We start from the raw sequence: 16788 nt of genomic DNA, 5'->3' as shown, positions 1-16788 counted from the left end.
AAGGTATAATATCTTATCACATGTTGTGAAATGAATTAAAAGTAGTCATAAATGTAAAAAATATCATTAATACTATTATATGTCATAAAGTAGAGATGTAGTTGGGCGATGAACAAAACTATTTATGATCCGATTGCATCAAACATCATAATTAATTGACACTTTAAAATATTTGATCCAAGTCAAACAGGTCTCATTTTGTTACATTTTGTTTGCTTTGACTCCTCTCCTTTTGCATCTTTTCCTCGCCTCCTCTGATCCCATCTCTAATGGGAGGAATAAAGGCAGGAATAGAGGATATGCTACTTGGGAACTGATAAGGGGGAGAATGAAACAATAAGAATTTAGACAAATATAAAAGCAAACAGTAAAATCTAAACAAGAACCAAAACTTAATAAAAAGTAAACAAGAACCCGGGACTGTGAAGGTTTGGTTTAATATTTGTGACAGTTTCACTGGTTGCAGCGTTTGCTGGTGTCCATGCTGGACACTGGAGAAAAAAAATGATATCATGAAGGTAGGTGATATGACAAGATTAGCATTCTTATGACTATTGTTACTATTACAGTAAAAACAACAGTAATCATTATTTCATTACTTCTGAGATTTCACAGTATATGTTGACATGGCAAGCTACAGTAGGATAAACTTTTCTTCTTCTTGGATGAGATCTGTTTTCAGTGCACCGCTGCATTTACTCTCATCTAATTTAAGTACTCCTGATTAGCCTGCAGTTCACACAGAATTACATGGCTGAATAGGTTGTGCACGTTTCTAAATGTTAAAGCAGTTTTTCTGATTTGATTTTGGTGGGAAATCAGTTAATGTTTAAACAGTTTGTTTCCTTCAGCTCATTTTTATTTATTTATTTTTTAGAAATCATAGAAATAACAAACACATGGTAGCTCCATTTTATTTTTCCAATAATTTGTTCCCAAATATTTAAATTAAATTTGCAAAAAAATAATAAACAAAATACAGTAAAATAAGGAAACAATAACTGTTTTAGGATATGAAGAAGGCCAGTTAGAGGTTTAGGCAACATTTGCATAATCATGGTTGCTCACAGGCTAATGCTGGGGTTAACAGTGCAACAAGACTGATGCGCAGTGATTCGAAGCAAAATTAGCAATCCATTTCTCTTAAACATCTGTGTTGTTCCATACGAGTCTGCTAAATGTGCTGGTAAATTAACTCTGAATAAGGTGGCTCCTTAGAGAATAACTATAGAGTATGAGGAGTGTTAGCAGCAGCTGGAGGAGACGTAAATGAACAGAAGCTGCTGATTTATTCACTGATTTCTTTGGAGAACAGTTGGGACTTTAAAATAAAAGCAGCTCTGGTTAATTAATCTGTTAACATGGACAAATTTTGGATTCTTTCTAGTTTTTGTGTTAATACTTTCAAAACGAAATGCAATCTGTTAAGGAATCCATAGTAATTCAGCTTTAGATTTAGAAAACTAATAAGGCTTTGTAACCTTAATGATCCCAGCTGTTAGTGCAAGAGATAAGTAAATGAAGCATTTCTTATTATTAGCAATAACTTAAATCCTCACTGATACTAAACAGTAGAGCCTGCAAGATTCTGTATTAGCAAACAGTTAAACCTCTCAGCTCAGAGGCTCCATACTGTCTCATGTTTAAAACATATTGTACACCTTGCATGCAAATCAGCTGTATCTTGCTGTGCATGTGTATATACCAATCAATATGAGTAAGGCCCTATGGTGGGTAACATATTTCCCTAACAAGTGAAACTTCACTAACTTGCGGGTTGCATCACGAAGGATATCCAGTGTAACAATATGCCAAAACAAAACGTGGAGCCAAATTAAGTACCATAGAGTGACACAGTACACATGTACAGGCAAAATGAGTGCTCTGATTTAGAAATGGTAGTTTCTTGTTTGCACAAAATCTGACGCACATCATTAGCTTCAGTTTCGTTTTTATTCCAAGTTTTATTCTATCTTCATCTCCTTGGTGATTTTTTTTTAGCCGTGCGGGGGAAAAAAAAAGAAAAACTAACTGATGTTGTTCAGATGTACTTAATCTTCCTTCAGAAGCAACACATCTTCTGTTATGCAGATCAAACTCGGATCCGTAAACAAACGGAACAGGTTGACAGAAGTGGAGAAACACAGTGGGTGTGTTTGCTCACAGCTTTTGCCATCAAACACACCGAGGAAACAGCAACCTGCAGGCTGCGCTTCCTGCTGTCTGTTAGGTGGTGAAAATCATTCACATCCTGAGTTGTGTCAAAGACAAAGACATCAAATTTCCTTTTTGATTTATGTCTCTGGTTTGAGTGTAAAGCAGCCAAATGATGGTGACTGATGCACCAAAATTTTTTCCCAGTGACCACGTAGCCACACATTCAGTTGTTGACCTCTATCTTCTAATGTGTTTGCAAAATATTCTCTTTGCCGATTAGTCAAATCACAAGGTGTCAGTTGATGTGAATCCAGCTGAAATGTGTCTTTAATGTTGCGCTGCTGCACCATCAGAGCAGAAACAAAGGAGAGCTTCCCTCTACATCTGCTCAAGGAAAACACTGGAGAGTTAAAAAAATGACAATGATGCAGCAATAATTTATTAATATTAAACTTCTAAATTTTATATGTGAATACTTGTGAGTATAGCAGAGGGAGGGATAGAATAGTTAAACTATTGTAACACTCTTTGGCTTAACTACATCACCAACCTTGCCTGTTACCTTTGAGCCTGTTTCCTGAGATGACGAGTAGATGTCATGAAAAATTTTAATCTAAAACAACAAAATGTTGGTAAATGCCAATGAGATGGCAGGATCCTGGGGTTCTGAAGTGCATACATCTGGTTTAAAGACAGCTACCTCTGAGGCGTGTTCAGGAAATTCGCTCAACCCACCAGTGGAATTAAAGAGTGAAAATGAGAATGTTTATCTACAATAAAATCTATACATCTGCGTGAAGAGGATACATTTTAAAAAGTTATGACTTGATCAGAGTGGAAAGGATTCCCATAGCTGGTTACATTTTGCATCAGTGTCCCAATTCTGGTCAAATAACAGTATTTAATAAGATGGAAAAGTTATTGATTTGAATAAGCAGATAAATAAATAAATGATTGCATCCACTCTATTTTTCATCATAGGATTCAGTGGTGAGTCACAGAAATATGAAAAGGTTTCAGAAGCTTTCAAATCCATTATTTGATTTTTATTAGCTTTAAGAAATATATAATATCTTTGACACAATAGGAGAACGCTCTATGAATCTATTTTGGAGGATCGCACCTTCTATTTTAAAAGTCTTGCAAGCCCAGGATTCCTTTTATACTAGAAGGCACCGGTGAAAGCACAGACTGAAATATGAGCATTGAAAATGTCACTTATAATACTTCTTCAAAAAGAGGGGAGGAATATACTAAATTCCTAATATATGAAGTTTCCTATACCTCTGTAACTCTGTGTCATATAGTTTTATATTCAGTTTATGTTATTGTTTTTCTTTGTTTTGTAGGTTTTCTTTAATATTCTTGGGTTTTTGAATTCCTTTTATTTTGCATCAAGTCCATCATCATTCTGTGTTTAGTCTTTAGGATTTGTAGTTTTTAGTTCTCACTACTTTTGTATTCTATTTTCTGTTAGTGTTCAGTTATATTTAAGCCTTTGTGCTTTCGTTTATTCCAAGCTTGTATATGTTTGTATCTTATCAATTGGTTGTCTCTATGTTACATGTTTATATGTTATGTTACTTCCTGTCTTATTTTGATAGTCATTTGTGTTTTGTTCCTTACTTTTACTTGCCCATAGTCACGTCCAAATTCGTGGGCTGCATCCTCCTGAGGACCCAGCCTTTGCGGTCTACGTGGGCCGGGTCCTCAGAAGGTCAGGTAGACCGGAAGTAAACGGCTGTGACGGTCTAGCCTTCAGATCTGCGTCACCGCTGTCTCGGTGGAGTTTAATAAACTCAGCTGTCTGCTCCTTCCTATCTAAAATATAACAGGACAGTGGTGTAAATTCTCGACCATTTCTCACTTCTGTTTAATCGGTTTTCTGTTTGATGTTTATTCAGCTGTGTGAAAACCACCCGGGGGATTAAAAAAGTTTTTTTTTATCAAATCTAATCTAATGACTTTAATCTCAATCAAACCGATTTACTCACGAACAAATTAAACACTGAAAAAAGCCCAACAATAACATTTTTAGGTTGTCTAAGTGACTTATAAATTACGTTTAACCTGAGTAGCGAAAGAATGCGGTGATCTGAAAATGATGTGCCGGGAGTTGTGCCGTTCTCGGTGGCTTCAGTGACCCTCGAGCTTCCGGCTAGCTATCAAGCTGGTGGATAACAGACGTCTCCGAAGACGTTTTGCAAACATGTGATATCTTGATAAACTGAGCATATTTGAAGTTTACACAGCTACATTCTCGCCTGAAAATATGTTAAAAGTTTATTTTGTGACCCAGAAAGAGTAATAAGAGTAATTTTAAAACTTAGTACCTGTCATGATCCGGAGTCTGTGACTCCGTGTTTATGTTTTAGTTTATTATTATTATTCTGTGGTTTTGGTTACCTTGGGTGTTTGTACTCTTCTGTTTCATGGTTCATGTTCCTATGTTCTGTGTCCCCCAGTCTGTGTTAAGGTTGTGGGTTATGTCATTACGTGTATGTGTTTCCTGTTTTACTTTGAAGATCCGTGTCTGATCTCAGTGTGTTCACTTTACTTTTCCCCTGTCTCGTCAGGCCGGATTACTCCCAGCTGTGCCCTCCTTTTGTGTCTCATTCCCTCGTTATCCTTCTGTGTATTTAAATCTTGTGTCTGCCTCTGTTAGTTGCTGGTTCGTCTGCGTTTCTCCCGCCGTCATCCTGTGTGGTTTTTCCCTATGTTCTCCTCCTCCTCGTCTCCGTCTCCCTGTATCTCGGTTTCTTGTCTCAAAATTTCAGGTTTGTTTTTCCTTAGTTGTTCCCAGTTTAGGCTTTCTTAGTTTTAAGCTCACCCTCACCATCTCTGTTTGTGTCTACTTTTGCTAAATAAACTCACTTGCACCAGAGCTGCCGCATCTTGGGTCCTAAATAATTCACACACGGAATTGGTTGAGCCGCGCTATGAATTCTGGGATATGGTAGGCCACGAAGGACACACCGACCCATCCTTCAAATTCGGGGAAAATGAGGATGCATTTGTCGGCTGCATTTGAGTCTACGAATTTGGACAGCCTTCGTCGCATCGCTGTGACGTAATTGGCCTACAAATGCGGCCTCAGGAGGATGCAGCCCGTGAATTTGGACACCCCCTCATGTCTCATTTTCAGACTTGGTTCAGCTGTGTCTTGTTCCCCTGGTGTTTCCACTCTGTCCTAATTAACTTAGTGTATAAATAGCCATATATTTCCTCTGACCTGTGTTAGATTTTTTTTGTGTCCCTTGCTTGGTTGTTGTCGTCCCTCATGTTTGCTGGGTGACTTTTGATTCTGCTGTTTATATTTGTTTTTTGGATTTGTGACTGACTTCTATAATCCAACTAACTTAGGTTCAGGTTGTTAAGTTTTGCATTGAAACCTCTTAATTTTTGTCCCTTTTCCACCACTTACAACACTGGTTATATTCTAGTCCATGCATTTCTAACTTCTAGCCTATACATAATAATTTCTTGTTATTAGCTTATTCTCAAAGCTCCCAGTGAAGTTATTCAGTTGAGTTTAAAAACCACACTGAGAGCACTAACAGGGAGGAGGGAGAGAGATCATATTTCTCCTAAATGTCAATGCCAGATTTAATTTGTGAGTAGAAGGGATTCAAACTCTTGAATGATCAGCCCATAAAATTAGGCTTAAAACTTCTTGATTGAGTTTATAGTTAGGGCTGGGTCAACTTGCAATAGACTGAAACTTCAGTGGGACTCTCAATGACTCTCAATTTTTATTTATTTTTTTAAACTCTGCATGCAATCTCTGCCACAACTGCATGTCATTACCTTTTGTCTACTCTGTCCTGTACAGAGGTATTGCTTTTCTTTCCTTTCTTTACCCCTAAGCCTCCAGTGTGTGGGAGGGAGATGACTGCTGCTACTTGAGCCTTGGTTATTTCAGAGCTATCTTGCTCCCAAGCATCATGCTGTCCTTGTGCAAAAAGGACTGTTAAATCATTGGCATTAACTCTCTAATATTGTAGGTGTTAAGGGGCTTTTTACCATAATATAAGTGTTTGTGAATCTGTGCTATATAGAAAAACTAAACTTTAATTTATCTAGCTTCTTAACAACAGCTCCTTTTAGAGTTATGCCCTCCAATTTCATATTGACAGTTGTACATGGGTTGCTGAAACACAGCAGTGGATGGAGTTGCTGAAATCTGCAGAATCGCTCATATCACACAGTTTCACACTTTCGTTTGAGTAAGTATTAATATGAAAAGTAATGCCTACCTTGTGCCCTAAGAACAACACTTAGGAGAATCCATGTGGAAAGCTAATGGAGTTTGATTTATTGATCAAAAACATTTCAGCCAAGACAAATGCAGTAATTACTGTTACTCACCTTCTCTCCGGTTCAGCTTGGCAAAGCCGGGTCCATGGCTGCCGGATAATTGTGATGAGCTCCTGAACGATGATGGTGGCAGGTTGGATACTAGCGGACTGTGACACACCTCTGAGAATCAGAGAACACATAATTTAAAACAATAGGTGAGCATACACCTCGTCATTGTTGCAAATGTTAAACAACAATAGAGATTAATGTTCATGATTAGCTTTAAGCTGTGTAGTGTTCTCGCCATCTGACAAAACACATTCATTTAACATAATGGCCAACAGTGGAGTGGATCAGTCATGTCATGTGAGGCTACTCATACTGTCTAATTCTTATTGACTATATTAAATTGATGCCGAGTGTGGTACGATACAACATTTAGCCTTTCTTTCAATTTACAGACTCAGCAGCATCTTTCAGCTTTATCAGTTTCTCCAAGGATTACATGAATATACATAATTACATTTTTACGTTCATTTAAAAAAACACTGCAAGCATAAGTTCAAGGCAACATTTTGTCAGTTATAAGCAATAAAGAAAAGAAATATGCAGATTTTTGTGCATTCATGTCTGATAAACAGTTATTTAACAAACTAAAATGTTCAGTAATCCGCTGAAGTGACTTGAGGATTGGACTTCAGCTAAATCCTCCTGCTAGATGATCTTTGTGGCCGGGAGCCACATATCTTAGAGAGCTTGGAGAGAGAGATATCTCTTGGTGAGATTATATAAATGAAGCATCTTAAGCTTTGTTTAGTCAAGATTTAATCAGACTTTGCCTTCCTGCTTTGATATTGGATTTCTGCCTGTTCTGGGAAATTAGACAGAAAGTTTGACTTTGCTTTCACTTTCATCATTTTAATTGTGCTTAAACAACACGGTACAGCGATTTTTGCAATGTAAAAAGTAAAGCATTAAAAATCAAGTACAAAATTACTCTGGATTATAAACAAAAGTACTGACATTAAGGATAAAAATGATCAGAAGCTAAATACAATTGAACTTTTTGATAAAGCGTAAAAGGCATTTGTGTGTTTACACAGTTTAAAGATTATTTGCATAAAATGTTTTTTGTTTTTTTTTAAGATTCTACTCTGAAAGATCTACATCTGTGCAATTCATCTCCAAACAAAAGCACCTGTGTCTGGCAGCTGATAAAGGGGAGCAACTTAAAGAGAATGCATAATTATAAAAATCTACTAATGTCTCCTTGATACTTGAAAGGACTTCCACAATTGTCTACAGTCAGGTGTTCCTGTTCCTATGACAATTGATGATTTGCAATATATTTTTAGTTTTTCACCCCACCCCTTCCTGAATGAAAGTGCCATCTAGTCTATCTTTTCAATTATCAACTGAGAGAGGTGAAGCTGACAGCTGCATTTTTCATCCCCTTTCAATGTGTATGAAAAAGACACTTAGAGTCTGGAGTTGAAAATTAAGGTGTAAACAGATCTTCTTTCAGTGAAACACCGAAGATTAAAACCGTATATATGTTTAGGCATACCATGGTGTTTGTGCCATTGCCTACACGAAACAAAATACCTATATAGATTTCCAAGAATGCCAAGGTTGGAAATTAATATGAAAGAGAGGTATAATGTGTACTGTTTGTGGTTTTGTGTGTCTAAAATTATGCAAAGATAAGAAATAAAGTTTTCATGAGTAAGAGATCATTTGATTCTTTAAGCGGAGAAGTTATTATGTAGTCGGTTCCCATTTCTGTGTTGCTGTCAAAGCTAATTTTGAATACAAGGTGTCCTTTAGCGGCAGTGTGTAGCGACAGTAGTGAGATGGATAGCTCACTTCCAACTAGTCACATATGGGTGCTCATACGTCACGCTTTCCTGATTTTTTTCAAACATTTATTTAAGTTAAACCAGACCATGTAGTTTTAGTTAGTTTTAAGTAAAAAAAGAAACTTGCAACACAAATGTCCAAACAGGACATTAACCACAACACCCTGCTAACTTCCAAATCTAGACCTTGTGCCTTAAAACACAACTGTTTTAATTTCTCAGGAAAAATATTGCTGCATTAAGTGCATCAAGGACTAAAAGCAAAGGTGACATTCTACATAGTGAGACAGGTATTTCACAAATAGGCAGAATGTGATGATGCAGGATGACTAGGCGTTGGTTGTATTTCCAGCAAACATATGTGATAAAGATATAATTCAAAACTGCAATAATAATAATCAGTATCTTTGAATATATTGTTCGAACTCCTATGAAACATTATAATACAAGATATTTCAGGCATTCTTGAATGTCAACATTTTAATGATTTAAAATATATTTGAAATTTCTCGTGTCCATTTAAAAAGAAATTTAAAGAGAACTTCGAGACCTTGTTCTTATTTATTTTGTTCAGTGTCCAGTTATTCATTTATTACATATTTGAAATGCAGCTTTTTGTGGGTTGAAATTAAAGACCTTCACTGAGTTCACCTATGCACATTTAGCAACAGAAAGCACAGGATAAAGTCATAGGCTGAGGAGTGCAATGCTTCTGAAACTGGACCACATTTCCTGGTTCCACTTCTTAAAAAGGGTGACCACTGTCCGGTGTCAATACAGAGGCACTATCCCTAACGTCTATCTGACGCTGCAGAGGTGTGTCAGTCAACTTTAAGAAACCCAAAGCAAAGCTTTGTCACTTTTTGACTGCTTCAGTGACCTCGGCCACCCTGATAAGCGAGTCATCCCCATCGTCCCCTGCTCTGCTTCCACTTTGAGGATCTCCTCAATTCCTCTCACATTCTTTAAAGTATTCTTTGCAACAACTGACTATAACCTCAGTTAAGGTCAGCACCACTCTGTCCCCACTGTATACACTTTGAAAAGGAGGTTGCTTGCCCTTCTGCAGTTACCTGACGGTTTCTCAGAAGTGCCGTGATGTTGGCTGAAAGTCTTGCTTGATGGCCTACCCAAACTCCTCCTACATCCAAGTTTTTGCTTCACGTACTGCAAGGACCTCACTCCAACTGTCCTTTTTGTACCTGTCAGCTGCCTCCTGAGTGTCACAACCTAACTAAGCCCAATAGAACTTCTTCTTCTGCTGTTTCACACTCATGTATATGAAGCTAAACCTGTGGATTGATAAATGTTGTAATTTTTCCAAATTGGATTCTAATGGTTGTAATACCTTTTAAGGGCTTCTCTTAAGAAAACTTAAGTTTAACTAACTTTAACTATTAGGTCTGCACTCACTCAATCATAACATTTTATAGGTCCAGTAGCTGGTGTTGTTAGCTGTGAAGCTGCATAGACAATCACAGAATTGTGCATAATGAATTAAGCTGGCTCTGAACACTTACTGCTTACTCAACTGGAGCTCAGTTTCTCATGGAAGAGTTAAGACATAAAACAGAGACCACACAGTACAATTAAATTCTCTGGTACTCATTATACTCACTTTTTTGGTTATTTCTTTCCAGATTTATGTTTCCAGCCTTAGCATATTTTTAACACCATGTAGAAGCAGACAGTGTAGGCTCTCAGAGGACTGGGTGTTAGGGCTAGTAATGGAGTGCTAGCTTGACAGGCCTCAGCCTAAATAGTGATATTGTGAATCATTAGCCCTGACAGCTCTTATAATCATAACTCCTGTGACTTTGAGAGTGCTATAAAAAGAGAACCCCTCCCAGTGCTCTGCACGCCCATGGCATGTATGAAATAAATATATATCCAAAAGAATGAACTTTACACACATTCTCTCATGCATCCTGCCATCGTGTTGTGTCACCAAATACAGTCAACTTTACTCTGTTAGTGAAATAGCAGAAGCATTTATGAGTGGCTTCACCTAAATGAACAAGAGCTGTCAGATTTATTGGTATGGAGCTCCTTAATGATACTGGACTCTCAATACAGTGGTGCTTAATGTCTAACTGACTTTATTTTCTAGCCAGTAATGCCGAGCAAAAAATATTAGAGCCTCAAACTCAAATCTTCCTCAATCCTCCAATAAGAAGGTGCCAGTTAAGCTCACTGGGATGAGCAGGCGGATTCGAGTCCGACCTGTGGCCCTTTGCCGCATGTCATTCCCTCTGCTTTCCTGTCACTCTTCACTGTACCCTTTCAAATAAAGCTGTAAAAAGGCAAAAAATAGGTTTTAAAATAAATCCTCCAACAAAAATTGTAAGTACTTATTGCAAATACAACAGTTTGTTTCAGTAATACATACCAGGAAGTTGTTTCCATTAGCAGGGTAAGAGTTCCGTAGCATGACCACAAACAATAACACCTGTGCTTTTTTACTGCCATTGGAGTTATTAAAGTTTTGGTGTAACATACGGACATCCAGAGAAAGAGCTGTCCACTCACCTTTACATTTTCTTTAATCACAGGATACCAAAAGTATACAAAGAAAAAGCAAAGTATTTCTGGGGATAACATTTAATCATTTGGCATATTATTTATTTCGGATTTTGCAATGCCAGGCTGGCTTGCATTGCTTAGGGGCAGATGTTGAAAAAATTACTAGGTGATAAATTATTATACAGATAATAGTGGAGTCTCTGGATCACTGTGAATTATGTGCACCAGAGACCATTTTGCAGTAACATCACACCGGCAGCAATGCCCATTACGATGTTTATATTTCTATTTGTGAGCACCTAGGGACTACTTGTATTGACAAATCTGTCCAAAGAGAGAAAGACAGACTTCTAAACACCTGTTGAAGTACTTAAATCCATCCCTGTGGTACTTCCCACTACAGTTGGGATCTCAGGACTGCATTTTTTCATGATGGCGCGCTTACACAGACCCAATTAAGTATGTGTGTCTTCAGTTGTGTTTTAATTAAAAATAAGCTTCGTAATGTCACGTTTTTGCTAGTGTATATAGGTAGCAGAATGGGGCATTTCATCGGGGAGATCTCTCTTCTGCTCTGACTTGCGTGCCTTCATTCCAGCATGTATCTCTGGCTTGAGACAGGAGCCTGCCTATTGAATAGCTCCTGAGCTGCGACTGAATGCTAAAAAAAATGTTTCCAGTCCTGCCTTGTTATAAACACCTCTGGCATGCGGGTATTGTTTGAAACGGATGCTTATCCACTCAGAAACTGCCGGTCAGTAGCTCAGTTCACTGTCAAACACAGTATCCAGGGCAAGTCATATCTTGCAAAGCGTATTACATCTTTCTTTCTTTTTTTTAAAGAGGCAACATGAGTAGATTTATTTTCAAATACCTAACAATGACACATAATGTCTTAATGCTGATGTTAAGTAGAGTTATATTTGAGGCTGGATATTGTGTTAGACTGTGTTACATTGCTGTTTCTATTGATCGTGTAACACCTTCAGAAATACAGTCACTACTCGCTGACACAAATTTCAGTTTAGCCAGTCATATGGCTCAAAGCATGTAGGCATGTAGACATGTTCAAGACCACCTACTGAAGTTCAAACCGAGCATCTGAATAGGAAAGAAAGGTGATTTTTGTGACTTTGAATATGGCATGGTTATTGGTGACAGATGTGCTCTGAGTATTTCAGAAACTGCTTTGATTTTCCTACACAACCATCTCTTGAGTTCTTGAGACCTTACTCTAGATGAAAATGACTTGTTGTGTGAGAGGAGAAAGCCCAGACTGCTTCAAACTGACAGAAATCCAACAGAGAATCAAATGAAATCGATTGTTATATCCAAGGTATGAAAAAAAGCATGTTTGAATGAACACATCAAACACTGAAGCAGATGGGCTACAGCAGCAGAAGACCACACTGGGTTGCATTCCTGATGGGAAACTGAGGCTACACAAAGAATTTAGTGTAAACAACATGGATCCATGTATCACCGTAGTGGTAAAACGGTGGGGGGAATATTTTCTTGGTATACTTTAGTACCAGTTGGGTATCGTTTTAATGAGTACTGTTGTGTAACCATGTCCATCCCTTTATGACCATATACCCATCTTCTGATGGCTGCTTCCAGCAGGAAAACATTTAATCTAACTCTTAAACTGTCTTCTTGAACATGAGAGTGAGTTCACTGTACAGAAATGGTTTTCACTGTCACCAGATTTCAGTCCAGTAGAGCAATTTTAGAATGTGCTGGATTGCAATAATTGCATTATAGTTGTGCCGCTGACAAATCTGTGGCAGCTGTGGGATGTGTCACATAATAACTTGTACATGTTGACGTGTACAATAAAGCCAACCGGAGTTCTTTGAGTTAGGGAAGATGTTTCACCACTCATCCTACACACGTCTTCAATTCTAAAAAAAAATTAACCACAATCACTGAGGAATTTTCGCAGTTCATTCTTTAAGAGTAACAGATAAAAATAAGTTCACAGAGACAATGTTTTTCTTTAGTATGCAAATATAAGGTTCTGGAAATTCTGGTTACAAATAAAATAAAACAGAGACCAGAGAGAAATCAAAGAAGAAAAAGGAAAAGAAATATGTAGAAATGCGCTACGCATTAAATCTCCACTGGGCTCCTGCACTGAGCAGAAACTGTGGCTTCCTCCCCTGGTGGGAGGGCCTGACCCCTGTGTATGGTGCAGAATTCTAACAATATCAAAGCATCTTTGTGCTCATTGCAGGAATATTTAGGGAACAAGACAGGTAGAAGTCTTTCATGCTGCTGCAAAACCTTGTGTTCGCTCATGCATGTCCTAGGTACAATCCTTGGCACATTCGCATATAATTTAGGCCAAGGGCAAAGAAAAAAGTAGCAGCTCGGTGAAGCATATTTTCTGACCAAATTTAGATTCAATAAGATTTTGGCAGCATATCAAGAGAGCTGTCTACATTACGAAAATGTTTTCAAGTGAGAAACAGACCTTTACTTGAGATGTGCAGGTGACTGTAATCCTTTGAGTACCAGAGGAGCAATACTCTGCATACACGTTTAACTTCCATCCCATCTGCAGTGACAGAAAACTGAAACCCCTGGTTCCTCAGTGCCGGAAAGGTTACAGAATACGGCAAAACAATGCAAAACGTCACAGACTTCAATTACTGATGAAATATTGGACTCCCAACTACTCACGTAATGCGGCATAGAAATCAAAAGGAACATACTAAAAAAACAAAAACAAGTCATTGCTGGCCGAGCTTGTTGATGGTTCCTGTTTTGCATTTTTGAAATACTGAATATTCAGCTCATCACATTAAGTCTGTCATTTGCTGGAATAACTGGGAGCTACTAGTTAATGATATATGCGTGAAGAGGAAGCCTTTTTTTGTCACAGCATGACATTTTTATTATTATCGTTTTGCAAGTTTTTAGTATTTCCCATTTGAGAAAATAACCAAGAGGCTAATTCCAAAAACTGGATTTTACCAACAGATAAATTTACAACAGTGCAAAGACAGCACAGCGTGGACTTCTCTTAAGCTGTTGCTATACACCTGAAGCCATTTCATCTTTGTACATTTGTGCGTTAAAGACAGATTGGGTGCATAACTTATATGACAGTTACACCAACTGCCTTAACCTCCATATTTAACTCCATACTTCATTATGGCTTCATGCTACTGCCTCTACCCTGAGGAGTTTATAGAACTATCAACAAAAGATTTTATTTTACAGCGTTCATCTGCCTTTCTTTCTTGTGTCTCATTGTATTGGTTCCTGAACTAGTAATGCACAAGTAGATTAGTCCATATACTAATGATCAGCACTTTTATAGTTGGCAGGGATTCATCGTTACACACAAATACATTTTTAGTAAGGTCTGTTGACACAGGAGAGGATATAAGACTTCCTGTTGGGAGGACATACTTCAAAACTTGATAATATTAGTAATTTCCTAAATTTGGGATAAATTAAGTATATCCCCCCTTTAAAAACCAATCCTCAAAGGGTTAATGCTTATTTTGGTTACCACTGACCTTTTCCTGTTTTTTTTAACAAAGTGCACAATATATGTTAGTAGAGATTTAAAACTTTAAAATTCCATTCAATAAGATTCAATGTCTGAAGGTTCACTTAATTTTTTGAGCATGTGAACACAATGTAAACATGTGGATAGACAAAGGAAGTACAACAACAAAAGGAACAAGCGCAAGGAAAATCTTTGGAATATACACTCACCAATCACTGCTAGTATCAGTTTGGACCCCACTTTGCCTTCAGAACTACTTTAACTTTCATGGTATTGATTCAACAAGGTACTGGAAGCATTACTCTGAGAGTTCGGATCATATTGACAAATTTAGTGAGCCTGTGCACATTATAGCCTTAGTTTTCCTTTTCTTAGCACTTGGCACTCGCTGTGGTCTTCTGCGGCTGCTGTAGTTCTTCAGGGTTCGACATGTTGTGCGTTTACAGATAATCTTCTGCACACCTTTGTAACAGTGGTTATTTGAGTTGCTTTTGGCCTCCTATCAGCTTGTCAGTCTGGCTATTCTGCTCTGATCTTTGGCATCATCATGGCATTTTGGCTCAGAGAAGTGCTGCTCATTGGATATTTTTTTATTAGCAATTAGCAATTAGCAATTTCTGAAATCTTCAAACCAAGTCTGTCTGGCATCAGCAACAATTTCACATTCAAAGTCACTTAAATCGTATTTCTTCAACCATCTTGATGCTCGGTTTGGACGTTCACCAGCAGCTGAACAGGGGTACCAGACAAAGGGACCAGTTAGTGTACCTATATCATTAAAATTAAATGGGCTGTAGCAAGCAGTGACCCTAGAACTAGGAAAAGTAAACATGGAAACCAGAAGCCAACGAATACACCAAAAAGCCAACAACATGACAGGATGCAACATTGATGCAACAATAACTGTTATATTTTCTTTTATTTATGAAGAAAAAATTAATTTTGCATGTATTTGTAATTATTTAAGTGTTGCTGCGAAATCTTATTTTCTACACATTAAACTTGAACTGAATTAGGTTACTGATCATATTCTTATATGATTTTTCCTAAATGAAACAATGTTTGCTACTCATTATCTCATCTCAGAGAGACGCATTTATAACCGTGGCTGTCTGACAGATTTTATGATTATTACAAACAATTCTCTGCTTGCTTCTGGAAGAAGGATTAGTATGCATGAGAGGGAAGGATGAAAACAATTCAAATGAGATGATGCTAGATTTTAATCAGTGAGAAATATTTATGTCACCAGCTAATTATTATTATGTAAAATGCATAAGTTTTAGCCTATTCATAATTTGGGGTCACAGTAGTTACAGTGGGAGTTTTCTCAGCTGTTTGGTGTAGATTTTTGTCTTTGAATCTTTGCCAGCTGCTGGGATGCTATTCTCAAACTGATTATATAGTGAAGTAACATAAAATGAATGGAACTGAAAGTTTCAGTACTCTGACGGTGCACACTCATCTTTCTCTGCTATTTCTTCAGCCTCGTTTACTGAATCGTTAAATTGCTTGTCAGATATACATTTCTCTTACATCTCAAAGTTTTAGCTTTGACTCAGCTTTATCCCAAGGTGTTCAATATCAGATTATGTTTTGGCATTTCAACCGCTCTCACATTTGCCACGATGCTGCATCTAATCTAATTACAGTGGCAGCTCTGAGTGTGGTAGGTTGCAGAAGATGATTTGCAGTCCAAAGGAATGTGAGGATGACAAAGCATACATGTGGCAAGCTAAATTATTTCTGAATTATGAATACATTACGTTGTCCCTGTTCTTCGTAAAATATGCATGTTAGAGATGACATTCAGCTGTCAGCGACATCCATTAAATCAACCTAAAGTTAATGCATTACAGTCAGGGCAGGTGTAATAAATGACCGGTAAACAATGTACGGTACGTGCAGAATAAATACGTACAACACCAAACACAGAAGGAATACTGCATGCTTACTAATTAAAACTAACAAGTAGAAGTATTATAACAGTACATTATAAATAATAAACTATGACCCAGAAGTACTGTAGAAAGGCTTTTATGTAACTGAGGAGTTCCACATTCTAATTTCTGTGAAGAAATGCATGTAGGTACAACATGTCTATCAGCTAATGAGAGAGATACAGTGCATGAGCTCAGACTTGGAGCAGAATGTCACAGCTGCATTGGCACAAGGGTAGTATTTTTACAAAAACTGTGAAAATCTTGTTTTTGGGGTCAAGTTGTCAGGGTGTGACTTGGCAGTGTAGCAAAATAGAAATAGACCTTTGTAACATGGGGTTATTATTTGGGGTTAACCCAATTTCTTTTTTCCTAATCCTAACCACAAGCTTAACAAAGAGCAAGTTAAAACAAAAAGAGAGACTTCTTTTTGTTTGTTTGTTTTTTAAATATAATGTGGAGGCCTACATATTTACCCTTCAACGAT

The 16788-nt window shown here is 37.5% G+C and overlaps 1 protein-coding gene across 1 annotated transcript in view; it reads right to left on the bottom strand.

The window, feature by feature from the left end:
• Window positions 1-16788, bottom strand: part of LOC146655310 (contactin-associated protein-like 4) — an 84568-nt gene that overhangs the window by 55034 nt on the left and 12746 nt on the right. Inside the window, exon 3 of the mRNA XM_085427564.1 lies at window positions 6526-6636. Coding sequence (XP_085283690.1) covers window positions 6526-6636 — 111 coding nt within the window. The remainder of the gene's footprint in view (window positions 1-6525; window positions 6637-16788) is intronic.

The sequence above is a fragment of the Rhamphochromis longiceps genome, linkage group LG13, assembly GCF_057381845.1.
Source record: "Rhamphochromis longiceps isolate RC_006_pf linkage group LG13, R_longiceps_female_GT1.1, whole genome shotgun sequence".
Lineage (NCBI taxonomy): Eukaryota > Metazoa > Chordata > Actinopteri > Cichliformes > Cichlidae > Rhamphochromis > Rhamphochromis longiceps.
Note: the sequence above shows the minus strand (reverse complement) of the source record. Positions and strands in the feature narration are given on the sequence as shown.